Genomic DNA, 20,838 nt, shown 5'->3' with positions numbered 1-20,838 from the left:
ACCCCAGAGGGCACCTTAGAGGTGCCCCCTGAAACTTAACCGACTGTCTGTGTAGGCTGACTAGTTCCAGCAGCCTGCCACACTAGAGACATGTTGCTGGCCCCATGGGGAGAGTGCCTTTGTCACTCTGAGGCCAGTAACAAAGCCTGCACTGGGTGGAGATGCTAACACCTCCCCCAGGCAGGAGCTGTGACACCTGGCGGTGAGCCTCAAAGGCTCACCCCTTTGTCACAGCCCAGCAGGGCACTCCAGCTTAGTGGAGTTGCCCGCCCCCTCCGGCCACGGCCCCCACTTTTGGTGGCAAGGCTGGAGGGAACAAAGAAAGCAACAAGGAGGAGTCACTGGCCAGTCAGGACAGCCCCTAAGGTGTCCTGAGCTATAGTGACTCCAACTTTTAGAAATCCTCCATCTTGCAGATGGAGGATTCCCCCAATAGGGTTAGGATTGTGACCCCCTCCCCTTGGGAGGAGGCACAAAGAGGGTGTACCCACCCTCAGGGCTAGTAGCCATTGGCTACTAACCCCCCAGACCTAAACACGCCCTTAAATTTAGTATTTAAGGGCTACCCTGAACCCTAGAAAATTAAATTCCTGCAAACTACAAGAAGAAGGACTGCCTAGCTGAAAACCCCTGCAGAGGAAGACCAGAAGACGACAACTGCCTTGGCTCCAGAAACTCACCGGCCTGTCTCCTGCCTTCCAAAGAACTCTGCTCCAGCGATGCCTTCCAAGGGACCAGCGACCTCTGAATCCTCGGAGGACTGCCCTGCTTCGAAAAAGACAAGAAACTCCCGAGGACAGCGGACCTGCTCCAAAAAGACTGCAACTTTGTTTCGAGGAGCAGCTTTAAAGACCCTGCAATCTCCCCGCAAGAAGCGTGAGACTTGCAACACTGCACCCGGCGACCCCGACTCGGCTGGTGGAGAACCAACACCTCAGGGAGGACCCCCGGACTACTCTCCGACTGTGAGTACCAAAACCTGTCCCCCCTGAGCCCCCACAGCGCCGCCTGCAGAGGGAATCCCGAGGCTTCCCCTGACCGCGACTCTCTGAAACCTAAGTCCCGACGCCTGGAAAAGACCCTGCACCCGCAGCCCCCAGGACCTGAAGGACAGGACTTTCACTGGAGAAGTGACCCCCAGGAGTCCCTCTCCCTTGCCCAAGTGGAGGTTTCCCCGAGGAAGCCCCCCCTTGCCTGCCTGCAGCGCTGAAGAGATCCGTTGATCTCTCATAGACTAACATTGCAAACCCGACGCTTGTTTCTACACTGCACCCGGCCGCCCCCGCGCTGCTGAGGGTGAAATTTCTGTGTGGGCTTGTGTCCCCCCCGGTGCCCTACAATACCCCCCTGGTCTGCCCTCCGAAGACGCGGGTACTTACCTGCAAGCAGACCGGAACCGGGGCACCCCCTTCTCTCCATTCTAGCCTATGCGTTTTGGGCACCACTTTGGACTCTGCACCTGACCGGCCCTGAGCTGCTGGTGTGGTAACTTTGGGGTTGCTCTGAACCCCCAACGGTGGGCTACCTTGGACCAAGAACTGAACCCTGTAAGTGTCTTACTTACCTGGTAAAACTAACAAAAACGTACCTCCCCCAGGAACTGTGAAAATTGCACTGTGTCCACTTTTAAAGTAGCTATTTGTGAATAACTTGAAAAGTATACATGCAATTGAAATGATTCAAAGTTCCTAATGTACTTACCTGCAATACCTTTCAAACAAGATATTACATGTTAAATTTGAACCTGTGGTTCTAAAAATAAACTAAGAAAAGATATTTTTCTATAACAAAACCTATTGGCTGGATTTGTCTCGGAGTGTGTGTACCTCATTTATTGTCTATGTGTATGTACAACAAGTGCTTAACACTACTCCTTGGATAAGCCTACTGCTCGACCACACTACCACAAAATAGAGCATTAGTATTATCTATTTTTACCACTATTTTACCTCTAAGGGGAACCCTTGGACTCTGTGCATGCTATTCCTTACTTTGAAATAGCATATACAGAGCCAACCTCCTACAAGTGACAAAGGGAGAAATTAGAAAGCTGCAAGAGTGAGCTGAAGGGGCAGGTAGAGGCTTTAAATGGATTAAAGAGGCCATAGATGGCTTCAGGATTACGCTGCCTCAATACTCTGTGTTCACACATTTAATTGCAGCAGCCGCGTGTTTAAGTGGAGGGCTTTGAGCACCGGCACCTTTTTATTTACAAATTAAGCACTGTCTCATAGGTAGTCCTCCTCAGAACCACCAATCCCAGCCTTGCTTGCCACCAATCCCAGCCTTGCTTGGACTCTAGCAAGCTGAAGCCGCAGAACACAGAGGGATATTGGGACATGGGAATCACACTTCAATATGATATAAACTCGTTTTAATGAGACGTTGTGACCTCAACATAAACAAGATCAACATGGCAGCCCTTTGCAAAGGCAGGATTCCTATCCCAATAGAATAGTTCGTGTATTAAGTATTAGACTAATGAAGAATAATGCTTTCAGACGTCGGCTGTGTTTTTTCTCAACATGTACTGACTGGCCTCACTATTCTGGCAATGCTACTTTTGTACTGGAAAAGGCCTTTAGGCTTCTTGCAAGAGTCAGCGAGTCAAAAGTGCCATTTTCAGCCACTCCTATGGATTTAGTAGACATAATGTTGCAATTATGGCACATATTTTACTTTGGAACGAGTGAACTTATTTTTTAAAACTGTACATAAAGAAGATTTTGAATGTCTCGACAGCGTTGTGTGCTCTAATAAGAAGACCTTTCCTGCAGTCTTGTGCCTCCAAGTGTTCACACGGAGAGCACCTAGGTGGTTGAAGTATATTTGCATTTTTTCTTTTTTCTCGATGATTGTATATATACTTTGGAATTCTAAAATTACATGATAAAGTAATGCTTAATAAGCCTTCTCTTTGTCTGAAGCACAGAATTCAAGAGACATGGTCCCCCTCAAAAATAAATGCTCCACAACTCTACTCAACTTTTTACAGCAGGTTGCTGGGCAAACAATAGTGAAAGTAAAAACGAAAGTGCGCTTTTGAGTGGCCTCAAGGGCTCGAATGGCTGTGATTATTGTAGAAAGTCTTGGATTTCTTAACCCTTTCACTGCTCACATCCCCCCCACCCCTAAGCCTTTATTTGGCTATTTGGGGTAGTTCGGGCTTAGGCCTCCATAAAGTTTTGTCCACGTAAGCTATCCATGCCAAATGTGCGCCATTTTTCCAACATCAAGAGAGATTCTAAAGGTACGCAGGGTTTGTGGATTCCCTGAGAGGGGGTGGAACAATTAGCCTAAATATAGCTAAATTAGCTTTTTGGGAAAAATGGGGGAAAAAGTGCTGCAGAAGAATGTGCCTGTTTTTTAACCTGCAAATGACTTCAGTGAAAGATTGGTGGTGCTAAAATTACCATTTCCCAGCTTTCAGGAACAGGCAGGCTTGATTTAGAGGACTAAATACTTTAAAACAGTTATGGCATTGTGCAGGGAGCTAGTCCATATTTCCAATTTTTTTGTGTGTTCACCCTCCTTCCAGTTTGTGATGCAAACGGGTGTGAAACCCAGGGTAGATCCTGTAAAGCTATACATTTCTGAGAACTAGACCAAATTATGAATTCAGCAAGGGGTAATTTGTGTAGATGCTTCCACGTTTTCCCAAAGAAACAAAGTATGGAAATAAATAATATTGAACATTTGTAAGAAAAAAAACAGGCATTTATGACAATGTTTTTATTTGTAACTTCTCATCATGATGGCTGATTCACAAAAGCTATATTACACCTGCTAGGCCCGTCTAGTTGTCGGGATATGTAGGGTTGTGGAACTTAACAACTCAAGGTACCCAGAACCAATTGAGCTGCACCTTGCAATGGTTTTTAACTGTGTATTGGGTATAGAGCAATTCATATTGTAAAATATAAAATGTGAAAAATAGTTATCAAGGAAACATCTGTATTTCTGAACTGGGAACCAGGTATGAAGATTAGAAGCACGGGTTATTTGCACATCTTTGAATTTGTGGGTACCCATACTAGCATGTGAATTATAGAGCATTTCTCAAAATGACTTTTTTCACACATTAACTTACATTTGGAAGGTGCAAATGCAGAGAAATACAATTGGAAGTAAAATTTGTTCTGCTTGTCTGTGTTTCCCAAAGTCTCCCGATATAAATGGTACCTCACATGAGTGGGTAGGCCTAGTGGTTGCAACAAGAAATTGCCCAAAATGCAACATGGATACTTCAAATGTTTCTATGCAAAATCTAAAAAAAAATTGCGAAGTAGGTAGCTGTGGTTTATGGGCCCTAGCTGAGCAGGCACCTAGGGAAACATAGCAAACCTATACATTTTTAAAAACGAGAAACCTAGGAGAATCCAGAATGGGGCGACCTGCATAGCTCTCAGCTTGTTTTACCAAGAATCTTTTGCAACCCTCAAACTTTGACTAAACAAAATACATTTTTCTCATATTTCTGCAATGGAAAGTTCTGGAATCTGCAAGAAGCTACAAACTATGTTCCATCCAGCATACCCCTATGTCTTCTGATAAAAATGATATCTCACTTATTTGGGGAGGCCTACTGCTGGCGACAGAAGCTGCCCAAAACCCAACATGGATACATCAAATTTTTCCACACAAAACTGACCTTTTTTTTGCAAGGTGGAGAGCTGTGTTTTTTGGACCCTAGCTCAGCCGTCACCTGGGGAATCATGGATGGTATGACCTGCATGGATCCCAGGAGGGTTTTTTACCACCATTGGCCTTCAAACCTCAAAGCTTGCCTGAAATCATATGTTTTTCTTACATGTCTGTGACAGAACTTCTGGAACCCACAACATGCGTACCACTCAGCGTTGCCCCACTTGTGCCAATCAAAAAGCTGCACCACTTGTGTGGCTGGGCCTAGCGCCAGTGACCAGAACGGATCAAACCAAGGACAATGGAGCCCTTGCGAGGGGACTCTTATTGACATCGGTTGGATCTGTTCCTTTCACAGGCACTAGATACAACCACACAAGTGGTGGAGCATTTTTTTCCGCAGACGTTGGGCAGTGATGGGTCATAGAAATATTGTGCGTTTCAGAAGTTTCCATCACAGATATGTGAGAAAAATTTGTGTTTTACTCAACTTTTGAGGTTTGCAGAGCATTGTGCGTAAGGAAGTGGTGTGGGATGCAGGCATACCACACTACTCTGGGCTCCCCAGATGTCTAGTTTTCAGAACTGTCTGGGTCTGGTAGGTTTTTATGAGTGGCAGCTTACCCAAGCCCAAAAAGTGCAGCTGTTCACCATTGCAAGTGGGAGGATACTGGGAGTTAGCCACGCTCTCCTGGCCCATTTGTAAAAACAACTCCCAACATCCTCTTGTTTGCCATTGGGATGAGATGCTTTAGTCTGCATGTGAGCAGAACAACTGTTGAGGATTTAGGGGTGAGGGTGAGGTCTGATGTTAGGCTGGGGAAGGCCCACCCCATTATGTTTAAAAAATATATATTGCTGCCATACAATGGGCTTTCTGCACCCCGTGGGGCAGAAAGGCTTCTTCCCTATTTTTGAGGGGTGGGTTTTCTCCCCTCCTTGAGTCATATGGGGCAATTGTCCAATGTGCTCCAAGGTGGGGGTGGGGGGAGAATAGAGGGGTTCAGGGGGCAAAAAGGACTATTTCCCAACTTTTAGGGGGTGGGGGCATGGCCATGCTGGGCAGCCACGCCCACTACAAAAATAAAAACTTCCTGGGGATCTAATGGGCTTTCTGCCCACCGGGGGTAGTGGGGGTGGACTGTGTTGGTGCAGATGCGGGCAATTGTCCCCTCAGAGAGAAAGACTGTTTCCATTTTGGGGGTGGGGGAAGGGCCTGGGCAGCCCCCACCCCTACAAGAAAAAAAAAAACCACACAATCTGTGGTGTCTAGTGGGCTTTCTGCAAGCCTTGGATGGCTGATGGGGGTAATGGTCCTGTATCTCCCCCAGGGGGCAGAAAGACTGACTATTTTTTAGGGGGGAAGAACAAGCCCTTGCCCAAGGGGTTGCTCCCCTTCCATAGTGTCTAGTGGGTGGATCAGGAATCCACCTGTTTGGGGTCCACCCTCCTGTGGTGATCCTCAAGCAGGAATCCACTAGGGAAAGGTGCCATTGGAAGGGGTAGATTCTCCCATTTCCAATGATACCTCCTGTAAGGAAATGCCTCCTTGGCATGGTTACCCCCTGACTTTTTGCCTTTGCTGATGCTATGTTTTGAATTGAAAGTGTGCTGAGGCCTGCTAACCAGGCCCCAGCACCAGTGTTTTTTCCCTAACCTGTACTTTTGTATCCACAATTGGCACACCCTGGCATCTAGATAAGTCCCTTGTAAGTGGTACCCCTGGTACCAAGGGCCCTGATGCCAAGGAAGGTCTCTAAGGGCTGCAGCATGTCTTATGCCACCCTGGAGACCCCTCACTCAGCACAGACACACTGCTTGCCAGCTTGTGTGTGCTGGTGAGAACAAAACGAGTAAGTCGACATGGCACTCCCCTCAGGGTGCCATGCCAGCCTCTCACTGCCTATGCAGGTATAGATAAGTCACCCCTCTAGTAGGCCTTACAGCCCTAAGGCAGGGTGCACTATACCATAGGTGAGGGCACCAGTGCATGAGCACTGTGCCCCTACAGTGTCTAAGCAATACCTTAGACATTGTAAGTGCAGGGTAGCCATAAGAGTATATGGTCTGGGAGTCTGTTTTACACGAACTCCACAGCACCATAATGGCTACACTGAAAACTGGGAAGTTTGGTATCAAACTTCTCAGCACAATAAATGCACACTGATGCCAGTGTACATTTTATTGTAAACTACACCCCAGAGGGCACCTTAGAGGTGCCCCCTGAAACCTTAACCGACTATCTGTGTAGGCTGACTGGTTCCAGCAGCCTGCCACACTAGAGACATGTTGCTGGCCCCATGGGAGAGTGCCTTTGTCACTCTGAGGCCAGTAACAAAGCCTGCACTGGGTGGAGATGCTAACACCTCCCCCAGGCAGGAGCTGTCACACCTGGCGGTGAGCCTCAAAGGCTCACCCCTTTGTCACAGCACCGGAGGACACTCCAGCTAGTGGAGTTGCCCGCCCCCTCCGGCCACGGCCCCCACTTTTGGCGGCAAGGCCGGAGGAAACAAAGAAAACAACAAGGAGGAGTCACTGGCCAGTCAGGACAGCCCCTAAGGTGTCCTGAGCTGAGGTGACTAACTTTTAGAAATCCTCCATCTTGCAGATGGAGGATTCCCCCAATAGGATAAGGGATGTTACCCCCTCCCCTTGGGAGGAGGCACAAAGAGGGTGTACTCACCCTCAGGGCTAGTAGCCATTGGCTACTAACCCCCCAGACCTAAACACGCCCTTAAATTTAGTATTTAAGGGCTCCCCTGAACCTAAGAATTCAGATTCCTGAAACTACAAGAAGAAGAGGACTGCTGAGCTGAAAAAACCCCTGCAGAGGAAGAACAGAAGACCCCAACTGCTTTGGCCCCAGACTTACCGGCCTGTCTCCTGCCTTCCAAAGAAACCTGCTCCAGCGACGCTTTCCAAGGGACCAGCGACCTCTGAATCCTCTGAGGACTGCCCTGCTTCAAGAAAGACAAGAAACTCCAGAGGACAGCGGCACTGCTCCAAAAGAACTGCAACTTTGTTTCAAGGAGCAGATTTAAAGACCCCTGCAACTCCCCGCAAGAAGCGTGAGACTTGCAACACTGCACCCGGCGACCCCGACTCGACTGGTGGAGAACCAACACTTCAGGGAGGACCTTCCGGCGACTCCAAGACTGTGAGTAACCAAAGTTGTCCCCCCTGAGCCCCCACAGAGACGCCTGCAGAGGGAATCCCGAGGCTCCCCCTGACCGCGACTGCCTGAACTCTATTTCCCGACGGCTGAAAAAGACCCTGCACCTGCAGCCCCCAGCACCTGAAGGAACGGAACTCCTGTGCAGGAGTGACCCCCAGGAGGCCCTCTCCCTTGCCCAGGTGGTGGCTACCCCGAGGAGCCCCCCCCCTTGCCTGCCTGCAACGCTGTAGAGATCCCTTGGTCTCTCATTGAAAACCATTGTAAACCCGACGCGTGTTTGCACACTGCACCCGGCCGCCCCCGCGCTGCTGAGGGTGTACTTTTTGTGCTGACTTGTGTCCCCCCCGGTGCCCTACAAAACCCCCCTGGTCTGCCCTCTGAAGACGCGGGTACTTACCTGCTGGCAGACTGGAACCGGGGCACCCCCTTCTCTCCATTGAAGCCTATGTGTTTTGGGCACCTCTTTGACCTCTGCACCTGACCGGCCCTGAGCTGCTGGTGTGGTGACTTTGGGGTTGCTCTGAACCCCCAACGGTGGGCTACCTTGGACCAAGAACTGAAACCTGTAAGTGACTTACTTACCTGTGAAACCTAACAATACTTTACCTCCCCCAGGAACTGTGAAAATTGCACTGTGTCCACTTTTAAAACAGCTTATTGTGTTTTATGTAAAAAGTATACATGCTAATGTAATGATTCAAAGTTCCTAAAGTACTTACCTGCAATACCTTTCAAATGAAATATTACATGTAGAATTTGAACCTGTGGTTCTTAAAATAAACTAAGAAAATATATTTTTCTATAAAAAAACCTATTGGCTGGATTTGTCTCTGAGTGTGTGTTCCTCATTTATTGCCTGTGTGTATGTACAACAAATGCTTAACACTACTCCTTTGATAAGCCTACTGCTCGACCACACTACCACAAAATAGAGCATTAGTATTATCTATTTTTGCCACTATCTTACCTCTAAGGGGAACCCTTGGACTCTGTGCATACTATTCCTTACTTTGAAATAGTGCATACAGAGCCAACTTCCTACACCTCCCCCATCTGATTCAGTGCTCAGGGGAGAAAGGGCTAAGATAGCCCCCCCGAGCACTAATGCAGTGATAGTGAAATGATACTCCCCGAGCGCTAATGTAGTGATCGTGAAATGAACCTACCGGCACCACGTGCACAGATTGTCATTTAGGTGGGGAAAAAAAAAGTAATAGCCTCTGGTGCTGGGAATCTCTTTTCAGTTGGAGGAAATGATTTCCTGCCTGGTGTGGAAGGACGGCTTGGAATCGTTCTTCGCACCAAAGGGGTTAATAACAGGGGATTGCAGTCAATATGTATTTTGCTCAACAAACTATGGCTAGAGTGCCTTAGAGCCTGCAAGTACTTTAAAGATTTAGTACAACAGATGGAAAAATGACACATCTGTGCATCCTAGACTTTAGTTATAACATGCATGTGAAATATGACACTTGTCTTTAAGTTCATAAGATTTAAACTTCCTGTCCCAGGGTCAAAGTATTTCCAACAATTACTATATTCAAATTGGAAGCTTCAAAAAGATGCATTTTATCCACAGTGTGGTTCTATAATCATCCTGAAGATCTGCACAAGGAGCATGTGTTACTGGTAGAAGAACCCCAAATACTGAACTTTAAGGGTGTGGGACTTTTTTTGTGTCATAGCCAATCACACAACGTTTGACTCATTAATGATTAGTCAGTGTTTCCATGGCACTTCTTTCTAAGTTCATGTTTGTAACATGCTGGGCAATTTTATCAACGAGGAGCAGCTTCTCAAATTGTCTTTTAAAGCTTTGCATGTTGTATAGAATTTGCCTTCACATTTTTTTGTGATTTTTTGAGTGTGAACCATACTTTTTTTTTACAAATGGTCTCCTGCTTTGAATTTTCTGAAGTTAGCCAACCATAGCGGAATTTCACACAACAATGTGTTAATCTTACCAACCTCCTTTAATTTCTCAAAATGCCAGCTTGGACTACCCAAATGCAGTATGTGCGTTACTTGATCTTTTACACAACCACTGAATTTCTGATGAACCTTGACTTACTCTCAGACGTTCACATTTCCAATTTTTATAATGTGTGAAACCGATTTTATAAAGAACTAAGGCACCATTGAAATGGACCTTCATTCAAACAAATGACAAATGGAATCCACAATGGACCCCACAATGCAGTACAAAGATTTTACTAATGCTACAAAGTACTCATTTTTAGACTACATTCGTTTTGATCCCTTTAATATTGCCCTATTTGCAGATGTAGACTACATAATTCACAAAGGTAAACTGACAATGCAAACTTAATGTGAGGCAGAGTTGTGTTTTAATAAAATGAAAAGGCCCTCTATAAATAATCCAATCATAATGTATTGGTAATGTCTTTACCAATCAACGTCATGATTACATCACAGGATATTCACAATTGACTTCATTCACAAACAATTTTAGGCTGGAAAATTATATTTATGAGCGGAAAACCTTGAAAGCACTTTCCTAATCTCAAAGCATAGTTCATTGAATTAGGATATGAGAATTGATCTGGTTCTTAATCACATCACAGTACTTTTTCTGTTGCAGTTATGATTAAGGTGGAATGTCAGTGTCCCCAGTGAACATAGTAAGAGGGCGGCCATTTCGGAATGTGGCAGACAACCACAAACTTCAAACTTATTTAGTTTTCACAAACTTTAACCTTGATGTCCAAACCCAGTTTCTGCAGTTCCCTTTAGTGCCAAAAGCAAAGTGTGCAAATTGAGGGCAAGCAACACTAAAGATCCCTATCCTAGCAAGGTTACTAGAGAAGGGAGTGTACAAATATAGTGCTGGTGGATGGAAAAAGTGATGTGTGTTTTGATGTTTTCTTGTTTCAACCACACTAACTGTGGACAATCTACTTTCTGGTCAACCTGCCAATGTGCCTGCAATAAAGTGAGAAGACTCATGAAAATCTATTAAAAATTGAGATTTCCATACAAAGGCATCATAATTTCAGTTAATCTACCAAAAACAGATATCTACTCAAAACATACGAAAGAACCTACAAATTAATATATTTTAAAAATATCACAATAAATGTGCCAGAAGGTGGGCAACTCCACCAAAACCATTATGTTATGTATTCATGTTATTAAGAGGTAATCCATCAGTTAGGATGTCTAAAACTGACACTTATCAAACAGATCTATGAATTTCATTTAAGGCTATATATTACATGGTAAAAAGATGAAAATCAGTTGCAAATAAGTATCTTGAAAATGTGGAGGAATATCTACTCTGAAATCCATACAATAACAAAAAGGCGCAAAGAATAATGAAATGTGTATTTAAAAGGAACAGAGTGCTCACAACTAAATGTGAAAATCAGATTCAGCGTTCTTAAGCTTACCTTTAATACATTGACATTGAAAGACTGGTGAGAAGGTTCTGGGCTGGGGGAGGCCTGCATAGAAATTGAAAAGCATATAAAGGATAAATCAACCTGTTGAATGATTTCAGCTTCAGCTCAAAACTAGATCCTTAAAACAAATTCAGATGTACCATTCAACTCCTGCTACTGATCTCCTGACCAATACAAATAGCCATGCAAAAAATGTTTAACTCTCCTGAAACGCAAGTTTGCTTGACATTTACTAGATCTACAGTGTCAACATTTTTTCATAAAAAGACAGTGCTGCAATCAAGTGTGCTTTCTCTTCCAGAACAATTCCATGATTCACTTTTTTATTATATTCTCAATTCTAGTACAGCAATTCTGGACTGTCAATTTTAAGATTTCACACAACAGGTTTGGTACAAATGACATCTGCTACAGGTGCAGATTTCCAAGATAAGGAGTATATTGTATCTCTAGAAAGGAAAAGAATGTAAATGTGTGTTTAAAATACGGAATTGAGGTCTTATACAATATATTGCAAGTTAACTTACAAGGCAAAGGAGTTAGTAATGTTTTCGCAAAATGAAAGATGTCCACTTTGGAACCTTTCCCCTTTGAGGATGTGAAAAAACATTGTTGAAGAGGAGGCTGTGTCCAAGGGTCCAATGCCAACTCCTAAGCATTTTTTTAAAAATAAAATAAAAAATACTGCTTTGTTTCCTTGGTATATGGGCTGTACTTTTGTGTATAAAAATGTTTCTTCATTTAAAAACAACCACAAACATAGTGGTCTACTGGGCCCAGCAGACCACCATCCCTGTAATAGCCTACTATTGAAGTGAGGTGCAATCGGCGACCTACCTCCGTAACATTTATGAGGATGTAAAAAAGTGTGACACACTATGATTTGGATTTCTAAGAACTGATCGGTTAGAACACAGGTCGCTTTTTAAAAATCTTTGCTGGTTGCAAAAATACTGGTGACCATTCTCAACCAGTTTTTTTAGACCAGATATTTGTACATAAGTCCCATTCTGCTCTTATGGCAAACTGAGATGAATGAAAACGCTTTAATTGGGTCCAGAACAATAAACATGCAGGTAGCAGTTATCAAGAGAGCAAATCATAATGAGCAAAACTGGTACTTTTTGGTCCAGAGAAGAACCAGTTTGTCTTCCACAGTTATGAATTTATGGGTACTGTGACATTATTTTAGGTTTCTAGGCCACGTGCTATTTTTCTACTTCCTATATAAAAGAGGCCTGTATGTCTCAAATAGTGACAATTTGTAGCTGCTTTGGCAGATGTAATAATCTTGCTGCTCCTCCGTCACCGGGTAGTTGAGGGTGGGAGGCATGAGGAGTGGTGGTATTGTAGTTGTTGGCATGATGGCATTGATAAAGAGGTAATGAAGTGACATGACTGGTGTTGGGTTCAATGCAAAGAGAGAGTGCTGTGCAAGGGGTTAAATAGGCTGGCTTAATCTACAATACTAACTGATGTCCACAATGCTGGTTGATTGATTCCGGCAGAGCATAAGCTAATGAGTATGATTCCTGTGCAATATGCATTGATGATGGGCCAATTCCAACACAATGCAGGTTGACGATGGAAAGATTCCTCTGTAATATTGACCATGATAAGGCTGTCAGACAATAGCTACTATAGGAATTCCTGCTGTAGCGAGATCAAAGACCGAACATTGTGTTGTAAACTTTTCAGATTCTGAGACATAATGAGTTAGTTTATTGCATAACTAATTGTCTATTTGCCAGACTACTCTTTTGACTAGTTACCAGACTACTTTTAATACTATTTCACAAGACACAGAAGACAGGATTGCACAGGAAAACTCTAGTGCAGGAAAAACAGTATCAGTGATTGCATTCATACTAATTGTGGTTTATGCAGTGGTAACTTCGTCCGGTCACATATTAGCCTGTTTGCAGTATTTACTAGTTTTACTTGCATGCATTCATTACAACCATCGTAAGTCACTGTATTTTACTCTCACTAGAAAACACCGTATTTTGCAGTTTTTACCAACTGTATAAAAAATGCATCTCTATAAAAGGGAGAGTTTTTTTAATTTGAATTTCTTCAAGATGAATTCTGCAGGCAAATAAATTAAGCAAGCATATTTCAAAGACTTAAGTCCTCATCAAAAGCAGTCCATACATTCTGAGTGCGCTGAAAACGGCCTAAATCTCTGTGAGAAAGACATGCAGGAATCACACTCCAATTTATTTTCCCATCTCCAGATTTAATGGGTTTCTCTGCAACAGTAATTTCGGGGTGAGAAAATAACAGGGTTAATACCGAGGCACTCTTCACTGAGGCATTAGCCAACTATTACACCACCACAACAGTGTATGTAGCCAGTGTAACTCACACAAACATCAAAAAAAGCTTTTGTCAGCTGGAAGCCTGTTTTAACCAAGGGAAAATCTTTATAAAAGGCTGATGTGGTTGTCGGGATAACGGTCAGTATCTATAGATGGCACACAATATTGCTTACTTAGTAGGGTAAGGTTTGACATAGGATTCCTCAAACGCAACAGAAATCCTGAAAAATGAATATAAGTAAAAATGTTTGAGGTTACTTGTCAAATGTTTTCTTGATAATGGCATCATAATTCTTGGACACTTCATTCAGAACCAAGGAAACAAGTAAAAAAAATCCATGTAGGTTACCTACCACAGCATACTGTGGACTGGAATAGCCAACTCTGGTCTGCTGAAGGCATCCACCAGACGAATGCATCTGTTAGAGAAACCCATAGTTCAGAGGTAAAAAGTAATGCAAAGCAAAAACACAATGTTCTGATTGGTAAACTTGCTGCATGAAGTGTGCATGCCGATCTATGCCTCAGAATTCGATAACCACCAATCAATGAATCTATGATGGCCAATTTGATAAGAAACATATCTTCACCATGGCCAGGAAGACGTTGTTGTGAGCCTTAGGGCTGGGTGAATTTTAGCTAGCCCCAAAAATATATTTTGGCCAGATTTCCTTTTCACAATATGAATGAAAGGTTTCCCGGTTTACAAATCATTTGAATCAAGAAATTAATAAAAGAAAACCAATTTTATACTTTGACAAATATGAAATCACTTTGTGACAAGCAGATTGCAATCTATTAAATTAATTGATCATCCGTGTCTTGGGATAGCCTCGGGGGTCATTTTCAACAAAGATACATTCTCCAAGCCCATGGGCTACAATATCTCCTTATGCCATTCTTGATTGATTGTCATTGGTGTGGGAGGAGAGAAATCATTTGCGAGCAATGTTATCCTCTCCCTGGCGAGTCTTTATCCATCAAGACTCTGCTTTGAAATGGTACAACGATGGCTCTTTAGAACAAATATATTTACGTTAAAACTTACAAAAGAGATTCTTGGTTTATCAGCTTGTCTGGGAGGAGTAGGGGGTGTAGGAGGGGAAGGGAGAAGAGCTCTGGAAGGCAGCTAAAAAGAAATGCAGACACTTAACAACCTTGAAAATTGAGATACTAATATAAAGGGTAAAATCAACCTGAGGAAGCTCCTTAAGTGCTACCAAAGTACAGATCACAATTGGAGGTCCAGAAGCATACAAAATGTATTAATGGCCAAAACGCAGTGCCTAATTTAAGCTGATGGTCTAAGGTGGGGCCCACTGACACTATTTCTGGCACCAACACCAGAGGAACAGAGAAAAAAACTAAAGGGGAAAGAATGAGGAAGAGAAAGATGGAAAAACAGAATTGGGGGAGGGAGGGATGAAAAACCTGCAAGTGAGATTTGCATGTGTAGGTTTATTCCATTGTTCTGGCTACATTTCTAATTCACAAAGAAACCCGATTCTCTGGCTCCCATTACCAAATAACATAGGCAAATGCAAATGAATTTCCAGAGTGAGTAGCTTATGTCAAACAGTAGTGCCACCAGTCCATTCATCCTTACCTGAGTGACAGACAGCAGGTCTGCCAAGTTTGTGGTCCAGTAGGATGGGCACACTCATCTTGCTATACTAAGCTGATATCCAAAGAGAATTTGTTTTATTTTCAGAACGCTTTGATTATTGGAATCTGTTTGTTCAGGTTATGTTTCAACCTTTCTTTGTTGAAGTCTTTCTGTGTTGAGGATTTATTATAAACTCCCCTGCCATATTAGTCACATGTTTACATACAAAAAGTAAGCTTGTGTGGCATAAACACTGGTCCAATTTCAGTGTTGCCTGTGTGCCCTCTGAACCCAAACAAATAAAGTACACTAACAGCTTCCTATTCTTTTGTGACAGGTTTTATTTGCCAATAAGCGTGGCAATCAAACACAAGCTTATGAAAACCTCCTTTGAGACATGACTATTGTGTTGATAGATAGAATTCGCATTGGCTCATAAATGTGCCCTACTCGGGAAAGAGACCAAATGTTGGCCAAGACAAATGTTTCATTTTCCTCCATGAGACAGCTTTTCCAGCAACAGGTCCGATGTAGGAGGAGACATTACACTATATGATTCACTTCTGATTTGTGGTACAATCCATGTCAGAAGTAACATCTTTTAGATTTTTCTACTGGGTGAATAGTACCATAGCTCCTCTTGAGCCTGTTTGTAACATAAGACATGGGTAATTGTCTCCCATACTTACAGGAAACAAGTTAAGCTTTAAAAATACAATTTCATCAGTTTTGAAGAAAGTTGATACTTCGTGTATGAACCTGTCTTGGCTAATTGCCTCAACTATCAGAATGCACACATTCACTATAAAAACATACTGACTTAACAGCAAACATCTAGAGCATTCAATTTACCTCTGGTGTATGAACAATCACAGGCTGGTTCCTTGTTTTTTGTTGAAATCCTGGGTTGTTTACGCCTGCTACAGTGTTTGGTGGACAGCTGAAAAAAATGAGTGTATCTTCAGGTTGTACAACTTTAAGGGCTATTAAACTCCAGTTGATTATTAATTAAATAATTGCAATCACTCAATAGCCCTTCTGAGTACGCAATCCAACACACAAACTACAAGTATCAAAGAGGTGTGTAGTGATGGGTTATGAAATAGTTTCGTTTTAAGACAGTGCCCCTTTTTGATTATATCCCATTCATACACTCTTTTGGATGGGTAAGCACTATTCCAAAAGCCAATATATTGTTCCTTCAACCAACAACAGTGTTTGTTACAGCTCCTCCACAATCAAGATGGATAATAGTGATCCTAGTTAACGTCCATCCCACAAGGTGTGGTCCTTACCAGTGTACAATTACTGCACCAAGATGACTTCCGCATCGTCGACTTTTGGAAATAGTCCAAGTGTTTTCCTCTGTTTAGAGATGGTCAAACTTTGAATGCAGGGCGTTTGCCAGCAACAGGATTAACAAGTCACAAATTGTACAGGCACACTCCTGTGTGGTGTGGTATTATCAAACTAGGTGGAAATCTAATCCAGGCTGAAACTAGCATTTCAACCAGAATTTGTGTTTGTTGTTAGATGTAATGAGGGTCATTATTAGTGCTGGATGTAGTCGGTGTCAGCTGCCATGAAGGGTATGTTGGAAATGTCCTCTTTTTACTACTTCCAATTCCTTCTAAGAAGCCAGGAATCATGTATTTCTTCAGGGAGGCAAGGACTCCTACACTCTAGAAGAGGAAAACAGTGTATGCTGTCCATTGCCTGCTCTGTTCACTATGATAATAAAGAAATAGTGAAAGCCTATGCCCAGTATTTTTCAGGGACATTAACTAGAATATGGCACCCCATCACTATTAGTATTCAAAATGAAGCTCCCTTAAAGCATGAGCATAGTGCTGCTTGACTTCGTCATAAGGGGCAACAGCACAACAAGAGATTACCTTTGGTGACATCTGTGAATACCACCAAAATAGGCCATGCATACCTGTGATTTGTACTACAACCAAGGAGATACAGTTTCCTCATGAGGTTACTGTGGGTAGGAAAGTAGTTCGGGATATGAAGAACGTTGACTTGCTCTCCAAACACACTTCTAGAAGAAACCGAGTAGAGTATGTTTTTTATAAGGACAAATCTGTTAAAGTTCATTCTAATATGAACCCATTGTAACATGAACCATTTGAATTCCCATATGTCTGTGTAGGTTTTTTAGGGCATTATTATTACAATAAGCATCAAAATGTGAATAGTACATATGATAATCTTTGAACAATCCTTGTAGATTTACCATAAATAACTATACAGCGCATCATTCCTACATACCCGCTCTAGTCCAACAGCTTACTATTCAAAGTGCTATATCAATTAGTGATAGCAAAGAAAGGGACAAAGGCCCTCTTAATTGATGGTGTGCAAAGAACATTAAAGAACATGACCAGCATGGGCAAACCTCTTAAATATGTCACTATGAAACAATATATATGGAACTTCACTGTAGAATGCACATGCACAAATGAGTACCAACATTTTCACCGTCTGTCAAATTTCTAATGTGCGTAGCGAAGACAGTCAGATTTTACCTCTGTACTTTGCTCTTGAAAGTCCCTCGGTACCACAAAAGCACAAGGATGGCGATAATGGTGACAGCAAGGATGAGAACGACGACAATGATGATGATGATGTCTGTAAGAGTTAAGCATCAGATTTTTAGGGCATGAAGTTATTCATGGTTCCTTAACATGAACAGGATCATGCATATTGCCTCCTTTGACAGGATACACTACTGTTTTACAAGCCTACAATCCTTGCATGAAAGTCAGTCTTTAATTTTCTTATTACATGTGACGTGACATTTCTAGTCACCTGTAATAAAGAAACGATGTAGCTGCTCAACTGTAACAACATACTACACTTGAGTTCTGACTCCACAATGCCTGCTGCAAGAACCATTAGGCAACGGGAAAGGCAGAACATGGAGCACAGTGAAAACCTACATTTTAAACAGTTAAAATTCAACCTGGCTTTTCCTTCTTTGCTCTCTTTTTCTAGATGACAGTGATCACCTAAAAGGAGATGTTTATGGAAATGTGTATTATTTCCCACTTTATGTAATTATAGGATATAATCTCTCAGCATATTTCTATGCATTCTAAGCTACATTTTTTTTTTCCCTAAACCCCGATTCGGTTAAACTAATATGAAAAGTTTTCCCCAACAAATATCTAACTTCTTTTTGGTGTTTTATTTTGCACTATGGATTCTACTTGGTCTACAAACATCTTATTTCTTTCGTATAAAGGTGCAACATATGATCTGTGGGAAGGATGCTGGTGTGACCATGTATTAAAATAAAGTACCCCCTGCCTTGCATTATCTGACTATTGCAATTCAGCCTGTGGTACCATGACCTTTGAAACAAACTTAGCTTTCAGCTTTTTTTCTGCTATATGGTCACAGTATTCCTTGGAGACTTGCAATATTATACAGCAGTGGGTACTTAAATCTCATATCATTGTAATTTTTAGGAGTCTTTTGCTCCTAGTTTGTGTACATTTTGTACTACGTTAGTACTTATTGTTTTTAAAATCACTTTCACCTTTTTTCTGTACAACTAAAATACATGTATTTTCCCAATAACTAATCTAACATACGAAAATAATATGTATATAACAACAGACTGAAAAGTGGTGATCTAAGTTAAAAATATTTAAAACATCACTCTTTGCAGAAACAAAGCAAGTACTGTTTGTCAGTATTTGTTAGACTACTAAACATACTGGAAGAAGGGAGCATATGAAATTGCTAGATGCTGGAACCAGTCATCAACAATGGAAAAAGTGTTTTCTAAAATATGTTAGTGACTGTATATTTTATAACTAAAATGAAGCCTGTTGTAATTACCATGAGTTTTTGTTTTATATAACAGGGCTAATAGTCTCACTTTTAAAAAAGAAAAATAATACTGTTAACCTTTTCTTGTTTTCATATTGTATTTTAGTTTGATTTGGGGGACAAACTAGTAAATGATTTAAAATGTAGATGCAACATGCACAATTTATGTAAAAACACATTACATAGCACTTTTTGATGCAAACAATGAGGTACAGGAACAAAAAAAGTCGTGCAGATTTCAAGTAAGCCTGCAATAGTGTGTTGGTCTTTACTTACTTGTTCCGGAAGTGCTGTCACAGTTGGGTGGGGCCCAGCCTTCCTCACATTGACACAGCAGTTCATGGTCACAGACCTAAAGAAAAAACATTGCATATTAGATTTTCATCATTCCATCATTCCACGAATCTAGAACTGGCTTTTTAGGGTTCCATCTAGTCCAGTGTCATCAGCATCATATTTAATCAGTCCTAGCTTTTCAGCCAATTGTATTTTAATGCTCAAAATCATAATTTCCAGTTTTCATTATCAGTATGGACCATACAAAGTGCTGAACAGCGCATCATACCCTTTGAATTGTGTGAATTTCTTAGGTTTGCATGGTTCCCGATTATTGGCTTTGGAGTGGTTGGCAGTGTACAGCTATTACCTCGCACACGCCCACATTTGTTTTCCTCTTCCATGCAATAAAATATACTCCAAATAATGAAAATACCCTTTTCCCCCACACTGTTTCATCTCTGATTTTCAAAATATGTAGAGGGGAGACCAGCAGTTTATATACATGCACATACCTAACATGGCTCTTCCTCTTGAGTGATCTGGCATTTGTGAGGTATAGGTATGGCAAATTACATTAGTGTACAATGTAGCAAGAAATTGGGAGTTTGCAATATCAAAGTCCTCGCTTTCACTCAACAGCCCACCCATTTACCATTGCAGATTTTTCACGTTTCTAAGAGCTTGCCAAATGTTGAAAGAAACAAAAACATCACACCATTAAATTACAGTGCACCTCACCTTTTTGAATTGCCACAAAAATGAATCAACTTTGCTTGAGAATGGATTACAGTGTTGCGGCAGTGGTCCTGGGTGCACTGTAAAATATCCTTGAGAGGGAGATGATGCAAAAACATCCCAAAACATTAAGCAATTTGCTAAAGACTTGGTGCAGACATTTAATCAGTCCAATCACAGGAAAGGTCTGACCACAGTGACCTAACTTTATGCCACCACAAGGTCAATGATTTACTGCTTTGCATAGTTCTTGCATACGAACAGTGAAAAGGGGTCTTAGACAGATTGTCTTAGTAACATTTAGCGCTGCACCTTATAATGTGGGTGGATTTGTCTGAAAAAAAATCTAGTGTTTCAGTTCTTTCGCTCGTCACTATCCCCCATAATTAATTATAAGGCACTCCATTTGTGTTTAGCTCTATTCTGTAAACTTCATCGGTAACAGTTGAATGCACAAGTTTAATCTTTTTAATTTTTTTAGCGTGACGAACAACCCCAAGAAGCTCAAATAAGAGCATTTTCTTGTTTTGTTTTTAAATGAAAAAAAAAAAATGGACTAACGAGACATTACATTCAAAGTATTCCTGCAAAGTGGATGAGAAATAAAACAGTCTACTTCTCATAATATTTTATCTAAACACATTTACTTAGAAACAATTTTATTTCTAACAGAAATGTTGCATGGAAGAAACATTATTTGTGCAGCAGTGGCTTCCTCTGCTATATCGGAGGAGCATTGTCCCCCAACCCCCCCCCCCCCGACAGCAACAGCTGCAAAACTTTAAAAATAAAATGATAATAACTCATGTT

The 20,838-nt window shown here is 42.0% G+C and overlaps 1 protein-coding gene across 2 annotated transcripts in view; it reads right to left on the bottom strand.

The window, feature by feature from the left end:
• Window positions 1-20,838, bottom strand: part of LOC138265938 (zinc metalloproteinase-disintegrin-like VLAIP-B) — a 206,638-nt gene that overhangs the window by 20,342 nt on the left and 165,458 nt on the right. The window contains exons 18-22 of one of the 2 annotated variants that reach the window (XM_069214136.1): window positions 19,291-19,366; window positions 17,703-17,805; window positions 16,021-16,108; window positions 13,916-13,981; window positions 11,230-11,283 (exon numbers count right to left, since the gene is read on the bottom strand). In XM_069214136.1, the coding sequence (XP_069070237.1) occupies window positions 11,230-11,283; window positions 13,916-13,981; window positions 16,021-16,108; window positions 17,703-17,805; window positions 19,291-19,366 (387 nt within the window). Of the gene's footprint in view, window positions 1-11,229; window positions 11,284-13,915; window positions 13,982-14,520; window positions 14,692-16,020; window positions 16,109-17,702; window positions 17,806-19,290; window positions 19,367-20,838 lie in introns of those variants that run through there. The other variant, XM_069214137.1, reaches the window with a different exon arrangement.

This window comes from Pleurodeles waltl, chromosome 11 (genome assembly GCF_031143425.1).
Source record: "Pleurodeles waltl isolate 20211129_DDA chromosome 11, aPleWal1.hap1.20221129, whole genome shotgun sequence".
NCBI classification, from domain to species: Eukaryota; Metazoa; Chordata; class Amphibia; order Caudata; family Salamandridae; genus Pleurodeles; species Pleurodeles waltl.
The sequence above is the reverse complement of the archived record's forward strand: the minus strand, read 5'-3'. Positions and strand labels throughout refer to the sequence as shown.